The following is a 19276-nucleotide window of genomic DNA, read 5'->3' as shown; positions in this document are numbered from 1 at the left end:
AATAACTTAAAAATAAAAAAAAAATCCTTTAAAAAATACTGGAAAATAATGGTCTTTCTCAAAAAATTTACACTTCTGTATTGGGTAACTGAAATCTGAAAGAAACTGTGGCAAGGAGCATGAATAATTAAATTTTCAGTCAGCCTCCTACCAAAGACAATTATTACAGATGTAACAAAGGTAGTAACTACATTGCTGTTACACAACAATTATATTTCAATCATGAAGTGCAACTCGCATAACTAACCAGCCAACTACAAAATTTCAACTACACAACTTACTATAAAACAAAACTATATATATATATAAAAGCTTTTTTTTCAAATTTATAACTTCATTGCAAATATAAATAATACATTTCACAAGAGAGCAAGGCAGCCAATATAACATTTGTAAGAACATGCCTAATTTATTCCATTTCAATGTTAAAAATATGAAGAAACTGTCTTCGAAAGTGAAATGGACAACTATAGCTGGCTTTTGGGACTACCAAATCAGCAAATTTATCTCAAAAGCAAATCAAAAAACTGTATGCAAAATGCCCACGTTTGATGTGGAATGTATGGGTGTACCTGATCATGAATGTCAGGGAAAGTTCCTACTATATTAAAAAACAAGAAAAACAAAACAAAACCAACAAAAAAAAAGAAAGAGAGGGTGGAAATAATATTAGAGTAACTGATAATACCCCTTCTGAGAAATTACAGAAGCATATGAAGCTATAAATAGTTTTTTTCAGTAGGAACTCTTTCACAATTTTAACTTTCTGATCTTTTCATGTCTAGCATTTTTTTGTCAATATTTAACTAGCTCTCAAAACCCAACAGATGACACCACAATATTTGGGACACATTCTATTCCAATTTCCATTGTGTTAATCATATTCCTATTTTTTTTTAAAAGAAAAAAAAAAGTACAGACCAAAAGGAAATACGTCATCCTCTACTCTAAGAACTAGCTGAGAAACAGAGATAAGCATCAGTCTTATCTCAGTAAACAACTCTGAGTGGAGCAACACAAAGAACATTTAATAGGAGATGGCATTTCTAGGGACAATAAACATGGTAAAGATATTTGCACACCCCTTTGCAAGTTCTTGGTATCAGGAATACCACTAAAATTAATCACTTCCTTCAGACTTCAAAAATCAGAATCCACATGCTGAGCAGATACAAAAGAACTTTTCTTGAAGAATCTGATTTCTTATTAGCAAAAGATCACTCTAATAACTTTAAGGAATGAAGCACAGGGGAAAAAGTGTCATATTGGATGTGGTAAAAAACAAAAGGTCAGAATTATTTACGCATCTTTTAATGCATATATTTAAAATGTTCTCCTTTTTTCCTTTATTCTGGAACCAGTCTCTGAGATGCTTTTAGATCTGGCCTTTCATTCCATTTTATAAAGTTGATCCAAATTCATCTAACCAACGGTTTCAGAGCCCACTCTTCAAAACAGTCATCAAAGCTTGTAATTTATCTACTCACATTTTTCAGCTTTCAAACAAGCACTTTTATGTTGTCTCCCACACACAACGCTACATTCATGCTTGGGAGAAGAGGTCTCTTTTAAAATATGAGTGAAATAGCAGCCATACTTAGTGTGACCAAAGAACCTTCTGGTTCACTACCCTGTCTCCAACACATGCTGAAAGCAGAGCATAAAGAAAAATACAGAAAAAGGCCAGATGCACACTCCTCTCAAACTGTATGTGGCCCACTGACTTCAGGTGAGGTTTAATTCTCCTTCCCACTCCCTACGGTGCTGTAGATTCTATTTGAAGCTATTCTTGCCACAATGACTGCAAAGAAGAAAGAAAATGAAACTACCAAAGCTCTATAGTTAGCTCTTGCTTCCTTCCATTCCGTTTTCCATCTGTATTTATACTATGAATAATGTAATACTTTAACTGTAAGTTTTTGGGGAATTTTTTTTTTTTTTAAGTAGAACACGGACACAAACCCATTACTAGGATTCCTGAATGTGTAGAAAATGAATCATACATAGTAAGTTGTCATATTTTTATTGACAGAATCACTGAAACACAATGTTGTGTAGGATGCCTCCTAGCTTTACTCACATAGTCTCTTTTCTGAAACAGGAAAGGCCCAGGAATCATTTAAGTTGGAGAAGACCTTTAAGACCATTGAGTCCAACTATAAACCCAGCACTGCCAAGTTCACCACTAAACCACGTCCTGGAAGTGCAACATGTACGTGACTTTTAAATACCTTCAGGGACAGTGGTATTACACTTCCTTGGGCAGCCTGTTCCAAGATAAAACCAAATAATGGAAACTGGCACAACTCTGTTTCCTTTGTATTGGATTACATATATGTAGTGTATCTCTTCCACATATCTAAAAATAATACCCAGTTCTTCTAAAGCTATCTGATAGATTCTTAAAACCTATGTACAGGTGCTCTAAAAAAAATTGGAAAAGATATGAGCTGTTCATCAGATTCTAGTACTCTGAAGCACTGCTGAATTCTATGTATCAGGCATACTATGTGGGGAGGGTTGGCCAAACTACAGATAGGATAAAGGGAGAAGAGACATTAACCTGCTACTGAGGAAGTAAATAAACAGTAAAAAAAAAAGGAGAAAAAAGAAAATAAAGATGACTTTACAGGTAGACATTCTGGAAGGAAGAGTAATATTTGCTGAATTTTTGTGCTCATGTACAAGAGAAAGACACCTAAATAGGTTCATATACAAACCAGAAACACATTAAATATGATATCTTAAAAATGTATGTATATGTCATCTGTATTATTTTGAATACCCTAAAGAGAGAAGATACTTCAAGTAGTATTATAGACTAGAAATAGATATACCAGATATTCAAAAATTTGCATGTGAAAACGATTAAATCAGCCAAAGAGAAAGCAATTTACACCATCCCTAACACATCACTTATCTAAGATAAATACCAGAAGCTGTCACATGCTTTAATCGTCTGATCATTGCAGTTGCTGAACTCTCAACCATGCTACTCTCTACTAAAGTTGTTCTACATAATCCTAATTCTGAAAATATGTCACTTCTTTCCTTCTTCTGGAAATAGAACACAAACACTCTACAAACTGGTGGTAGTGACTGCACTATCTTTACTACTGTACTTGCAGTTGGTAGACATCTGACTGCAAGGGAAGTTTCTGAAACTTAAGTCAGAACATTTCTGTTTTCATGACTATGAATAGTTTAAAATACTTCTCTTGCTAGAAACAACATGCCTATTCATGTGAATGTTGGCTAGATTTTCTTTACTTAAATGCCAACGCTGTTTGACAGCCAGTCACTCTCATGTAGAGATACAGTATCTAGGACTTACTAATATTACTGCACCAAATAATGAATGCAACATAAGCTACTGCAATGTGACAGCTGTTTCTATCAAAGCTCGGTAGTTCAATGTGACTAGAACATTTCTGTCAGAAGTGTAAACCAATCTATAGTTGATTTCACAAGAAGAGGAAGAAAAGCTTCTTTACTGCCAAAACATGACCTTAACCTGCCTTCAGATGCTATTAAGTGCCCAAACATCAAATTGCATCCTGCCTTCTCTGAAATCACAGGAAGTTTCAAACGCCTTCTACTCAAGGCATCTGAAGCTGCAAGCAACAGTAGGGTGCAAGCAACGAAGGAAATTATGTTTCAGTGTAAGCTGTGACCTGAAAACTCAGCCGTAACACATAAAAAGTTCTTCACTACTTACAGATTCTATGCCTTTTATGAAGAAAACATAAAATTAATGCTGTACTACTGAGCTGTATCTTACCATATTAAAGTAAAATTGTGATTTGGTATGGACTTGAGCTGTAATTCTTAATAAAATTCAGTATTGTTGTACTGAACAAGTTACAATTCTACATTAGTTTTTGTTGCTATTGAAAAATTGGGATGATATGTTTACAGGGAGAGCATCTCATTATTCACAAAGAATGGTAAGGCTTGAAAGTTAAACAAAAATAAAAATGCATAACTAATATTGTTACATCAATATTGAATTCTGTTAAGTTACAAACAGTTATTAAAGTTATTTAGGACAATATAATGAATTAAGTATTATAATCTCAACTTTGTATTACCTGTCTTTTCATTGTTTAGATTTGCATTTTAAATGCTATCATTGTTTCTGCTATTGTTCTTGCCTCTACACATACAAAAAAGGAAGGATTAGGTTGCCATCATCTGGAGTTTGTTTGTTCATTCAGTTTTTACAAAACACCATAATTTTAAACAGCAGCCTTTTATAGATAGGAAAGAAAAACAGAAACAGCACAGTTGAAATAGACAGGTTTTCAATGCTGTAGAAAATTCTTCTACTACAAAATAACATTTTCTGCTTACCTTGCATGTCCAAAGAAAATCTGTTATGTAGTATGTTACCTTTTATATTTTTCCAAGAATGTCATAAAGAATAGAAGAGTTCAAAAATTTGCCACTACTTTGATCAACTTTAAAATCAAGTTGCCTTGATTTTAAAAAAGTATTAATTAATTAATTAGAAGTATTAATTTACAAGGAAATACAGGCCACATAGGAGTAAATGAACATTTACTATGTATCCGTATCTAGAGAGCTAGAAGAGGGCACAGAGCAAAGAAAGGGACAAAGACACTGTAAGAAGTTGAGAATCTCACATATATTAAAGGACAAAATTATTCAACATGTAGGGCGAAAGTCTTCTATGTTATCACCATAGAAGTCCTTCTGAAAGAGGGAAGAGCTTCATCATCAGCTTTTCACTTATAAAAATTCCTCCGTCAACTGTTCACAGATTGGTGTTTTTTGGACAGGTGATGCTTTTTAATATATTACCAGTTTTTACAATATTCCTAAGTAGTTTATTTTTAATATGCATGTTCAATAAGAATTTGTGTATTTATTATATTATTTATACATATATTATTTATATTTACCTTCCTTCTACATCATTAGTTTGTTTTTAAATAATCACAGGTATCTTGCTCAACTCTTCTAGATTTTTAACATTAAGCTTTGAAAAGCATACTTGGGAGAAAAAAAATCCCAAAAACACGTATCTGAGAGAGAAATTGAAATCACTGGAAAATGAAATGCAATCTTAACTGAATAAAGGATAAAAAAACCACCTACACTAAAACTTGTGTGCGCAATAGTCAGAAATTGTAAAGGTAACTGGAAGGAACTGTAATATAAACATTATTCATCTTACTTGGACTTTGCCTCTTGCAACAATGAAGGGTCATCTGTAGCCAAATACACTCTTTTTTTATCAACATGCATCCTGCGAGCAAGAAGTTCAAACCGCTCTTCCACGTGTACCATGTACTCTTCGATGGGGTGAAATGCTGCCTCTGTCCCTACTTTGTCTGTCCTTCGGACGTGAACACTGGAAAAAGGTAGAAACTAGGAATTACATTTATTTATAAATACTACACATACTTTAGCAAAGGAAATTTTAAATTGAATCCCTACGTAAAAAAAGGAAGGATTAAAACTCATCCATGTCCATCAAGACACACTGACAACATGAAGTTAGATGTCAGTCTGTTCTCAAAAGCAATATAATAATCTCACAAGGAAGGCAAAGGGTAACTGAAAGAAAGGAATGAAGGACATTGAATTATAGCATGTAAGGTGGCATTCCTTTTGTGCACAAGGCTAAGTTATCTACTGTAGACAGATAATGCTTGATCAATACAGGTCAAAAGGAAAATAGGAATATTTGCATCACATAATGCATAGTTTGAATTAAGGTAGTTACAAAGGCATTTTTTTGACCTCCTTGAAATGTAACAAGTCTTCAGATACAGCGTTGGTGAAGTGCCCTACTGACTTAAGGTCAAAAGCCAACTAACACTTGGACAAACCTATTGTGTGCTTTCACTTTTCAACTTTCTTGAAAAGAAAGTTGAGGATTGAATGAAAATTCTGGTAAAGGAAGCAGACTCTAGCACAGCAGCAGCAACATTTTCCACACTACATGATGGCAAAACCTTTCTCCCACAAGCTGCTTTTTCTTAGTCATAGGTGCTTTTCTTCCTTCTCCATGTATCTCCCCACACAGACCTTTCCAATTCATCTTTACCTTTGAGAAACAACAATTGAGAAAACACCAGCAGGGAAGGGAAAGGCACATGCCATGTTCATATGCAGCCAGTGATAAAATTAGTTGTGAGTTGTGGCAAGTAAAATGTAGGCTTAGCCTTTTTTCCCTCAAATGTAAAAGCTATTGGCATTTGGAAAGAAGACCCAGACAGTTAAGTGCCTGGAATACAAGCTATAAGGCAATTACATTAATGAAATCCTGTATTACCAGATGTGGAAGGACATGTTAAAAAACCTTCTATTGAGCTTCCTTTTATATATCTGTCCAACTACAGGTGGACAAGTGTGCTGAAGAAGTACTTGTAATCAACTTGTATTATGCACAGTTAAAAAATAAGAGCTTCCTCTAGGAATCACCCTCTCCCCACAAAATACTTTGAGACTCTGATTATCATCATGAAACATTTCTTCCTGAACAGGAATCACTACATACACATATTAAAGCACAGACAGTTAAAAAGAAAACGAAATACCCACCCGATCACTGGATGTTTGAAGCCAAGTTTCCTTGTGGCTTCTTCTATTTCTTTTTCTAGCCAAGGCTGTGGACGAATCAAGTATTTCACAAACTGTGAGACCCACCACACTGCAGGATCCCCATGTACACGAATTAGTCTATCAGCCAAGTCTTCAGGGACAGCCAAGGGCAAATAAGGTGGTCGTGGGTGTAAGCTGTCAACAATGGGAAGTTCCACCACCTGAACATCCTTATCATTAGCCTCACCTGTTTTAAAATACATACTAAGATGAGTCAAGTCGTTTACTTAATTAATAAGCTTTACCATTGGCAAATAATACCCCAAACATATCAACTAATCTGTATCTTCAATTTCAAAAAGACTACCTAACCCTTGCTCTGCTTTTTCAAAATAGCATTAACAAATCTAATAAAAACCACAGTTCTAGACTAGATTAATATAGGAACTATATCTAACAATGCACTCAAAGTAGAACAAAATTGAAGGTTCTTGAATTCTTAGCAGCTGGTACTTAATTAACTATTAAATGTGTTCCTGTTCATATATTCATACCTTCTTATAGACAACTATACCATTACTGTGTGCTAAAGCTTATCTGGACAGACTGGTTATCTATATTGTCTAAAATTCAGTTACTTGTTCAAAAATTAAACAAAGAAATATTTTAAGGCATAAGAAATCATTAAGAAAATAACTACAGCTCTGCTGCTCTTCTGAACACATTTTATTGCAGTAAATTTCAGCATTTCAGACATCATTATAACCACTGAATTAGCTACTCTGTTGTTAGAAGCGGAGAAAGACAATTCCTGTCTTCAAGAACTTAAACTATGAAGTAGAAAATTAAATAGATCAGGGAAAACACAAGCACTATATAAGCACGTGATGTACCTATGGATAAGAATTTGTTATGTTTTAAATATTAACTACAGTAGAATATACAGATGGTTTAGATGGGACTTTAATTCAAGGCCTAATAGCCACTAAACATCTTTTAAGAGTTTTTACAAACTACACAAACACAACAGTCTACATAATTGACAATTCAAAGCTATGTTCATATACTGAAACAAATTATAATACATGACAACACAAAACAAAGCATTACATTTTCAAAGCATTGAACATTTCAGCTGATATTTCTAGTGTGCTCATTTCCTCCAAAATAATGTTTTCACTGTCTGCACTATTTACCAGCAAAGATGGTTAGTTCTCCCTTTAGTGCTCACGAGCCAGGAAAGAAAACTGCTTTAAATATAAGCAAATAAAACTCATAACTTTTGATGCCCAAGTAAATCTTAATGCTACAAAAATCAGTTCAGGGAAGGAATAATGAGTTTAAGAGTTTAAGAATGGTTAAAGATCCCAAAGGTTACAGCACTTTTGCAAGACTAGTCAAAATTCTGCAGTAACTCTCTGAGATATGGTTATTTAAATAAGGAATGTTTGTTATCCTTGGGTGTATTTTCAATTCATTTTTACCAGATTTGGAAATCTGTCTTCCAAGGGGTATCTATATGTCAATATTTCATCACTGCACTGTATACCGTCACGGTAAAGGGATTCTTTAGAAGAATTTCCCATACGGCAGGTATGGATGATTCTTTTTAATTCAAGAAGCCAGTTCATATTTTACCACCTATTATATCACACTCATAAGAAAAGATTTAATCAAAGTTCATCAATTCAGTAAAAACATTGAGCATTTAAATCTTCCTATAATATGATGGATAATACTTTGTTAGTATGACTTCAGAAAGCTGCAATAAAAAAAAGCAGCATGAAGCCAGGGAAGTGCTAAATCTGGTGCAGATATATCAGGCAAAAGTTTAGACAAGAAACGTTTAGCTTGGGAATAGTATGAAAGAATGCTTGAGGTTCCATCCTTTTCACCTTCTCCCCCTCAACTGAGAATGGGAGAAGAAACAGGGTGGCAAAAGAAACAACAGCAATCTTAGCCAAGACAAGAAAGAAAATACTTCAATCTTAAACTAGAGAAGAGAATTTGCTGCAAACCTTTTGAGGGGAAAAAGCAGGTGATGCAAAAGTGCATATAGAAGGTGGATTTTTATTAAGTACAGTATCACTGACAAGCTTTTAAAATTTGTTGTATTACTGAATAAATATGTTGGTCTGTAAAGACAGTCATTTGGAAAATCTTGTTATTGATAAAGCTGATTGAGCAATCCAACCTACTAATTGACATTCCTACCCTATAAAGCACTCAATACATTGTTCCATCCTATTTAAAGGATAAGAGTGTGCTTCTAAAAGTTTCCACAGACTGGGTTAAGGTTTTGAAGAAAATGAGATTGGCCAGAAATAACTAGGAAAACTCTCAGCATATATAGCAAACTATATTCAAGTATACCAAAATTACCGAATATCAAAGAAGATTGTGAAAAAAGAATTTCAGATTTCAGCTTTCAGCTCTATGTGATACACTGTTTGAATAGCAATGAATTTGCAAGACTTGCTGAGAATCAAAATCAGAAACAAAAGAAATGTATTTCATTAAGGAAAAACAAAGAATTTGATTGTTCAAAATTACCTACTAGGTCGAGTGTAGTCTTTAAAAAAAAATTACAAATCAAGTCATAAATAGGGTCACGGCTATTTCAATAATGTTTAGTTTGTTAATTGCTTACATACAATTATCATCTGCATAATCAAACACACAGGTATGTGTACAATTCCAAAAAACTTTATGGCAACTCTCTAGATTTTATTACCTATATTATTGTCCTGAACAATAATCAATGAAAAGCTCCCTATTGGTCTTCACTCATTTTTAAAAGTATGAGATAGCAGATGCAGTAAAAGGAAAACTTACAGCAACTGTTGGCTTTAGTCCTGGACAAAACCAGTGCAGAGAAACTCTTCAGTAACCCTGAAGGGGTAAACAACTCTCTGCAACAGCCTTATAGGCAAGAGAAAGCATTCTTACCCTACTGATAACTGTTTTTTCACAGTGTTTGTGACAAAGATTCCTAACAGGCAGTGAGCTTGCCCAATTTTCAACATGCATAGTTTAAAAAACTGTTATCCTTTTTTGGACAGCAGGTTATTGTTTTATTTTAAAATAAAATAAATCAGAAATATGCTGCAATCAAAATCAATGATACAGGAGATAACCAAAACTCAGTCAGATCAACAGACAAGCAGATACATTAGAAAACAGTAAGTCTCATTGCTGATTCATATGAATTTTCAACTGAAGATAATGAAACCGAGTTAAAAATACAGAATTAACTTTTAATCTACACTTCAGTTTTCTCTAATTTGTAATATATTTGAGTTTTTCTTCACAGATGTATTTTGTTAAATAATAAATAGGCCATAAAAGGTAATAATCCATACTAATGTTTATGTATTTTTCTCATGTTGGTAGTTTAAATCACAGCATCATCATGTCAATTAGGTCCAATTCCCTACTCAGTGGTGGCACAATTTTGACATTTGATCACAGAATTATTTAGGTTGGAAGATACCTCTAGAGTTGTTATACATAACTTACATGTCAGCAATACTTCAAGTCACTTCTTCTGATGTGATTTATTTTACTTTTACAGTTGCCAAAATTTGTCACTATAATTCTATTTATAGCTTAACTTTCATATGATTCCAGGTGCTATTTTTCACTTTGGAATAAACTAAATAATTGTCTTCCAGAGTTCTGCAACTTAGTCCAGTTTTGGATTTTACCTCACTGAGTAACTAAAGATTGAGTGTTTTTGCAAAAGTCATAAAGTACTGCAATATTGAAAACACACATTCTTATCATAACAACGTGCTCTGGAGGAAGGTCCTGGACTGAAACTGATTTTTATTCAGATGACCCATGCCATTTGCATCTAGTTCTTGTTTATTACCAGTTTTTGGATATGTTCATCACTAATACATCAGCAACACAGTTTCAATTTCCAGGAGACCCACTGATTACTTTTTAAATACTGAAATTAGCTCTGTGTGTTATAAAAAGCGTAACTTTGCTTCACTGCAGTAGCCCAATGTGCCTTAATGACCTTACAGCCCTCTTGTGACCTGGCATAATCTTACTGTCTGCCTACTTTTCAATTTACCCTAATTTAAAGCCCCTTTAAAAACTTTTGCTATTTGTATCTTTCTTATCAACTTCTTTTTTTGGAAGCCTAAAGATGTTGGTTTGACTCAAAAAGACCTTTGGAATTTTGTCATTTTAGCTAAGCTTACTTCCTGCCATCTGAACATTGGCTCATGCCTGCACTCGGATGGCCATTTTCATTGGGTGTTCATTAACTTCTTACCTGAAAGGAGGCTGACATTTACCATGCAATCACTACTACTAGTTAATGTTAACTGAAAACCTGTTTGCTATTCATTCTCCTATTATTTCAAAATTCACCAGCTAATTTCAAAGTATTTTTTCAAGAAGCCCTTAAAAGGTATGCCAAAGAACACCATGCTAAGGACATTCCTGTCTTATAACTGAGAATTTCAATTTCATTCCGGTTTGTCTTGCTAGAAACACTGAATAAACTGATGCAAAAATGGAACAGCTTCCCTGCTTTTCTGTTTCTGTAATATACTTAATTAAGCTGATATCAACTCCCATAGACCAACCACAGATTTACTTAACCAAGCTCTACAGCCTGAAAGGCTGACTGCCAATATGGAACCTTACCCAGGTGAAAAACTCTCATTTCAACTGCACAAGATATGTCAGAGTGATGGGAAAGCTGTTTGATTAGCACCGGATATGGTGAGAGGACTGTGCTGAATTCTCTCAAGGCTCCTCATTGTCCTGCTGGTTCCTGTTACATATTGCAAAGGACAGCAGGTTCAGGGTTCATCAGTGACACCTCAGTGCTTTTCTTTGCAAATCAGACACAGTAAAAAAATGAAAACTACGCAAAGTTACAGCATGTTATGCTCTTTATCAATTGTCAACTAGTTCAGAAGAAAGTAAAAGTATGCTTTTATCTGTTTTGTGATGCAGACTACACCTCCTACAACTATCTTCTGGGCATTTGCATACTTAAACAAAGTTACCTTGTAAGAGATTTATGCCATAGTTGAATTATAAAATGGAATTGCCATCAGAAAAAAATTGTATTTTTCTTTTTAAACAGTCGATGTAAAACACAATTCATATATCTAAATGTTGGGTTTTTTCCCTAAGCTTTTCCTTTGTACAATTTTAATACAGAATTTCTGAACTTGGTTTCTGATTTTCTCACTAGTGTTCCACTTATTAATTTTTTAATCATCCTTTATGTAACCAAGCCTTTAAAGGCAGACAGGTGTTGAATAAATTTGGTGCAATTCTGTTTTAAAGAAATTGAAAACACAGTCCTTTTTTTTCCAGGTTTCACATGCCATATGGATAGTGTTGTCCCATTTGTCATCCCAAGGGGCTGAATCTCGATACCTTCAGGAGTAAATACACCAAAATGTTTTCAAACATGCCAACAGTGCCTTTCATTACTCTTCTCAATCCAGCACTTCCAAGGCTTTTTTCCTGCATTCTTTCCTTTCCTCTTCTGCACAACTCTTGCAACTACCCTCACTTGCTCTCATGTCTCTTACCTCTCTGGGTACTGTTTGCATGTTGAAAAGTGGCATCTGTGATCAGTCATTGCCTCTCACTTCCTCACAGGCCTGAATGTTGACTTCAGTGGCTCTGTACACACACAGAGTCTATCTACTTTAAGGACCTTTGAGAGGCCTTAACAAGACCTATTTATTTTAGTCACATTTGGCCAAAATTCATCCAATATTCAGAACTTAAACTAAGTTAGGCTTAAAAAGAACAAGAGCAGATAGAAAGGTAAAGCACAACGACAAAACTTTTGCTCTCACAAGAAACTTGTCTAAAATAAATCTGTGAAGATATTATTTTATCATCTCCCTCCTAAAAAGTAAAACTTTAATGGTAGTCTTCTTTCTCCTCCTGCAAAAACTCTAACTTCCAGAGCTACTGAACTACCAACATGTCTTTGTAAGACAAGTGACAATCTTGCAATTGTATTTATTTTCCCATGTTATTCCAGTTCTGTGATAATCCTCCCCATCATCTAAACCATAGTGTAAAGATGAACACTTACTGTCCTAAAAAGTGATGAGATTCCAGTGAATGTTTTCCCTTTTGACCTGATGGAGGCCTGAACTGAGTGTAACAATTTCTGCATTTGCAATAGCTCTGTCTCTAACAAAACTAAAGCAGTAGCACCTACTGGTGCCTTTAGAGCCTCCATTCCCTTTACAGCAGCTCAGGTGAGCTGCATTATAAAGACCTGTATTTCTGTTTCACTCTACCAAAAACTTCTCATCACTTCCTAGAAGCTTTTTGTGGCAATTGTCACATCACTTGGAAAGAACATTATAAAGTAAAGATTTTTCCCTTCCTCAATTGTTTGGATAGCCAGTGTGTCAGCTGGAGAGTTTACAGATGAACAGACTGTGCAAATCAACTTCATAGAATAGTCAGGAGAGCATCAAACTACGTAGAAATCAAGAAGTGTACTAGCAATTTATTTTTCCTTTTATCTTGATATATTCAAACTGCTTTTGAACAATGCCCCATTTCATCTAAACAGCCAATATGAAAAGTGTACGTGTTAAAAAGGAGCTCCAATTCCCTAGCTGCCAGAAAATATCTCAAAATGTATTTGCAAAGGCAAATATACTTTCATAAATGCAAAGGGTTTTGCCACGTTATCCTGGTCTAGTTATTCATGTAAACAGTAAACAGAATTGATGTTTTAAAAGTAATATGTAAGGATAGTTGAAATAACTCAGGAAAACATAAAAAAGATCATTACATCTATATTGATAAAAAAGCAAATTTGGATTTGATTTCCAACAATTCCACTAAAGCTTATTCTCTATTACAGTCTAATGTTAATTACTATATACTTATAAAAATAGTTCCAAATACTTGCTTTGAATATATGGTTATCTTTTCTGTAATAGAAGATAGCTTATTTTTATAATAATCCTTCAACAGCTTCAGGGACTTATCTCTTGCATGCATATGCTGACTGGACATACCCTCAAGCCTGCAACAGGCATGTAAAAGCATGTTAAAAAGAAGACAACATGCAGACAGTATTTCATATCTCATGACCTAAAAGCTTCCAACAGGTCATGACAATGGAGCTTAATATTTGCAGCTGGCTGTCCAGGCATCTAGTGGAGAAGTGCTCCCAGTTTAGACAAGACATTTACTGTCTTTTCAAGGTAGTGGTTTATAACTCCCAATCTTGTATTGTTCTAATTTGAACACTTGGAAGACTCATCTTTCAATGAATTAGTAAAAGTACCTCCATATGCAAGTCCAGATGGAACACAGCTCTCAAGGTATGTGTAGACAAAAGGACATTTTAGTTAGCCATAAATAAAACAGGAGAGAATAAACCTTCTATGTTGTTTGAAATTCATAGCAGTAAGGCACGTCACCTTAACAGTGCATCTGAAAGAAAAAAGGATGCGTTCTACTTCATATGGTCTACTAACATGAAAGGAGAAAATCAAGAGTGTAAGCCTGTAATAATGGAAAAGGAAATTTTTCTGATCTTCAGTAATAGGGGAAAATGTAATGGAGGTATTAAGAAAAAAACAAGATAAATCACACAGAAATATAGATGTTTTCTCCGTAACTATTACAGTAATAAATTATTATTAATTTGCACAGTATTGGAAACTTGAAACCACTACTTTAGCTAAGGGTACTTGCAAAAAAAGCCCCTCAGTTTTGCTGAGGTTTGTCACAGGATTTATGTAATACCAGATAAAGGAAAACACTTTCTAAAGATTTCTCTACAAAACATTAGCACAATGGCATTCATGGACATGCAATGCCAAAAATATGGTATTATAGTAAATATTTTTTCTTTGAATATAAAATATTTATTGTTTCATATGAAATGCTAAATTAAATTAAATGTTAAATTAAAATTAATGTGTGTCTTCAAATGTGGGTAGGAGATCAGTGCAATAAAAAGGCAGCTTTTCAAATTTCTTATCTGTTCACAACACCAGAAATAAATCAGTGGGCTGAAGGCCTAAAGATTGAGAAACAAAAATACAAACTGCAAGAAATTATTTCTGCCTTAAAAGTCTTAGTATAACTTCCAGTTATTTCACAAGATGGAAAAACTGTATTCAGAGCCATTTGCCTACAAGCAGCTTTTCACTATGGCATTCTAAATCTAGACAAGAAACATATCCTGAGAATTAGATGACATTTTAAGGTTCTTTTTTAATTCATTACTCAAATGCAAGAACACAAACACCCTTGGTGAAGTTACACTGAAACGAACCAAACGCCCAGCCTTGTGCTAACTGTAAAGAATTAAGAGTGCCTGCATTAAGAGAAAGAATGGCTGCTGTAACAATTGATACATTCCCAAGAATCAGAGCCATAACCCATAGTGCTGGCAGTGCTCCGGGATGTCTCCACCTGGATATTGTGGTAGTCCTTTTCAAGACGTAGGAAGGGTTTGGATGACTTGAATTCAACTCCACAGCTGCCAGTTCAGATTACTCTTGCTTAAAGATCACTTAAAAATAGGTAACTATTTTTTCTAGCTATTACTTAACCAGAACATTTTAATGACCTAGTGTAATACATTAGAAAGTTATTCAAAACTTGAATGCAGGTTATAATTCCCCAAAACCCTAAGAAAGCTTCAGTTTGGATTGAAATTTATGCAGCCAAACAAAGAACTCAGATTAACATTTGAAACTTTGCGGTTTGTTTGAGACCTAACATACTTAGTTTACCTCATGTCATCTCTTCATGTTCAAAAAAACCCTGATTTTTCTCATTTGGGTACAAAACACACTAGTATTTTTCCCTACAGCACATGCTGCAGTATAACCTTTCAAGTAAAGAATGGCTACCTTAAATCAAATAAACTCTTAATATTAAGCCAATCTGTAGCTTTTTTTTGCTTATTAAACAATTCTTAAAAGGGTAACAGTTAAACTTAACTTTTTTTCAGTTTTTAATAGAAACTTGGTTTACCAATCTGTCATTTATCATCCATGACTTAATGCTCATAAGGAAAGTTTGTAATTAACCACTAACCTACTAGTACTAGTTTGCTACTACATTGTGGGGGGGCAGCATCAATCTGTTAGGAAAAAGGGAAAGTCATGCTTCAAAGTGTAGTATTTTGTATGAACAGCATAAGATCTGTGATCAAATATGTGATTGATTATTCCTACCACTGCACAGAACAAAGCCAAGAATCCTTTTCCCCACCTCCACGCACTCCTTGGATTTCTAAGTCTTCGGCTTCAGCTTTCCCTGATCAAGAAACGTAGGGAAAGAAGCCCCTGCTATTTGGAAAGTAACTATTTCAGTGGGCACACTTAGGTTACCTTCCTTCAATTCAACACAGTTAAACAATTCTCATGGAACAAAGTGTGTGCTAATCTGCCTATAGTCCTGCCCATGCAAGGAACTATTATCAAGCAGTCAATTGCATTTTATACAGACATCAAATCTTAACCTAAATTAGCAATGACTTAAGGAGAACTCAATGTATACAATCCCCATGTTTTCGCTTCCTGAACATTTTTTGATAGATAATGTAAATATAAACATTGACCTTTAAAGAAATACAGACATTCTAACTTCTGCTACCAGACAATGGCTGTATTTAAATGCAAGTATTTTCCATTTATCTCCCATCCTGTTAAAAAATGCCACTGACATGGCAAACAACTTCCAAGAGCACCATTCTTTTATCAAGAATAGATTTGATGTAATTCCTCATATAATTAAATGAGAACCAGTGGTACATTTAGCCTATGTAAATGGCTTCATTAGGATCAACTTGGCTTGACTGATTATAGCGTGAAAGAACACAGAGATGTACTTTATGAAGACCCCCTTAAAATACAAATTAATTTAATTTAGTATTGCAGGTTTGGGACTGCACAAGTTAACTCTGTGACACAAGCTGTAAGACAATATTGAAAGTATCACTACAAAACAAACGAAAAAAATCCCATACCCACTCAAGGAGCAAAGGCAAACATTCTTCTGTGTTAAAAAAAACCCCAAAAGAAATAAGGCTAGTTACAAGAAAAGACTGCATCTCCTGTTATTCCAATTTCAGATAATGCAATTTTTTTGCTTTTCTGCTTTGGGACCAGTTGCCAAAATAGGGGTCAACAGCAGTAGTGAGTTGCTGTTAAAAAGCAGACCTCATTTCCAGTCAGAATTGTCCAGCCACATCTTTGTCTAAAAGTAGAAATACTTCCCATATAGAAATACCTATAAAATGTGGCAGGACCAGCTTTTAAAACTTGCTTTATTTTAGAATTGAATTATGGTTTTGAATCTCCTACTGTAAAGCAGATTTTTATGTCCTTGAACCAGTGTAGGCCCTTCATATTTATCAATATCCATTTTGAAGGCCTGATAACAGAAGCAGACAGTGTCCTGCAGCCTGTCTTTGCTCTGCAAGGTGGAAATAACTTCTTGCTATTATTCAATAACCCTCCACTTAGACATGAATAAGGAACACTTTGCTCTCTTAAGCTACTGCGCTGCTCTGAAAACTCAGACCTACCTCATTAGAATTCCAAGGTCCTTTTAAGAGTTACCACTTCCTAAATATATTTATGTGTTTACACAGACAAATGTCTTTTACATAGAGTATCTGACAAGGCACCTTGAGGACAAAAACTCTACACAGTATCAAGAGCTTGATTTCAAGATTAACACAATTGAAAAAAATGGAAAATACAGAGGTTGCTGCTGCACTCTGTTCTCTCAAATCACCGTTCTCCAGCTTGCTTCACAGAAATGGAACTTGTTTGAATTAAAATGTAAATAATGAAAGTCACTGTATAAAAACAAAATTAAGAATTAGAAGTAGAAATTAATCCATTTTTTCTGCAAGATTTTATAAATAAGTTTGAGACATGGGAGCAAAACATAATTCATGCAATTGTACACAAGTTAAAGGGTTTTTTTAGCCCAAACCTAAATATTCAGCTGATTTACATAAAAAAAACTATTGTCAAGGAATATCTAGTTCATGGAGTGAAACTTTTTAATTTATTGCAATTAATTCTGTGAAAGTTTTCATGGTTTGATTTTGCAATTTTTATTTAGTCCTTTTGATTACTGTTGCCAGATAGGCTTTAATAAATTAAACATTCATTTTGTGTACCCACAGTATCCTCGTTCTTGAATTATACATATAAACATATTAGTTAATTCATATTTTAAGATTGTAGTTCAATTAATACTTAGAAGCTGGCACTACCAACAAATGAAGAGCTCTGCCATTTTCTCCCCTCTGGGTATCCCTTCCTCAAAGCATTAATTCATCAAACCATAGTTAGAGGCAGCAAAATCAATATTCAAGGATAATTGTAGGAAACATCGTTTCAGGTTTCCTTTTTCAAGTTATCTTTCATCTTCCTGGTTTTTAGGCCTTATGGGAAGGAGCACATACTGTTATTTAAAGCATGTAGATGCCTTCTTTACCACCACATCCCTTCATTCTCCAGCATGAAATGCACATAAGACTTCTTATAGTACATTAATCTGTCCTCCCCATTAATCTGTTTTCTTTCCTATTTATTCTATGATTTTTTTTGTCTTGTTATTTTATAGTCCTCTTTCAATTTATTATTGGGGAATGCCACCATAACATCATAAATCAGCAAGTAAAAAATTATAAGAAGAGAGACTCCATGTTAGCATGCAGCAATGATAACAGAACATTATGACCTGGCTAACTAATTAATTTAAAGAAAATTCATCAAAAATTTCATGATAAGTAAGTCTTCACAAGTTCTCTCTATTTTGGCTCTTATTGCTAGGAAATCATCCATGCTTCTTATAAAAATTCCTACCTAAATTGTTCAAAAACAGTTTGACCATAGATATCAAAGGAAATACTGAACTACAAGAAAGATGCAATTACAGGCAAGATATAATTTTAGAACTAAAAAGAGCATCTCTTAAGATTTTTTCTCTGGAATGACAGTATGAGTGAAAAAAAGGACAAAGAAACCTTATGCCACAGTGTAAAATAACTGCTGTATTTACACAAATCTCCAATAGAATTCTCAATTATTTTAATACGTTTAAGCCAGAAAAGCTGAACTTGATTACAGAACTACCATGTCAAACACAAAGAACACGTGCAAAACATGACGTGGGCTGAGATGCCCCCTAGTTCTTCACAGACGGTAACACGTCTTACTAATCTTCTGCTATCAGACAAATATCAGCTTGTCCATTAAAATTCACTCTAGTTCTCAAATTCAAAAAAACCCCTTAGCTTTTATACCTAGTTAGGAGAGGATTGGACAAAGAAAATTCCAAAACTGTATGTATTCTCAGCTTATATAAGCCTCTTAATTTTTTGTAGAAGGTTCTACTATCTAAATTGTTTCACTGAAGATAAAGTTCAGAAAATTCAAAATTTTGTGCTGCTAATAAAACTAAAAGGTGTCAAGCAGAGGCAATTTAATTAAAAAGAAGAAAGATATATGTACAAATTTAAACAATTTTGTCATGAAGTACGCTTTACTAACTTACCATCTATGCAGGTCTGCAAATTACATGAAAGCATGTCTTAAATGATATACTTTTCTGACTTGTTGGCCTATTTCTATAATTTACATTGAACACTTGCTATAATTATTCACTTGTATGAATATTTTTGAAACATAATTTTAAAAAA

The 19276-nt window shown here is 34.2% G+C and overlaps 1 protein-coding gene across 5 annotated transcripts in view; it reads right to left on the bottom strand.

Annotated features, from left to right (window-relative positions):
• Positions 1 to 19276, bottom strand: part of FUT8 (fucosyltransferase 8) — a 105877-nt gene that overhangs the window by 11112 nt on the left and 75489 nt on the right. For all 5 annotated transcript variants that reach the window (XM_048306133.1, XM_048306137.1, XM_048306134.1 and 2 more), the window contains 2 exons: positions 6574 to 6820; positions 5201 to 5377 (listed from right to left, as the gene is read on the bottom strand). In XM_048306133.1, coding sequence (XP_048162090.1) covers positions 5201 to 5377; positions 6574 to 6820 — 424 coding nt within the window. The remainder of the gene's footprint in view (positions 1 to 5200; positions 5378 to 6573; positions 6821 to 19276) is intronic.

This window comes from Corvus hawaiiensis, chromosome 6, assembly GCF_020740725.1.
Source record: "Corvus hawaiiensis isolate bCorHaw1 chromosome 6, bCorHaw1.pri.cur, whole genome shotgun sequence".
NCBI classification, from domain to species: domain Eukaryota; kingdom Metazoa; phylum Chordata; class Aves; order Passeriformes; family Corvidae; genus Corvus; species Corvus hawaiiensis.
Note: the sequence above shows the minus strand (reverse complement) of the source record. Positions and strands in the feature narration are given on the sequence as shown.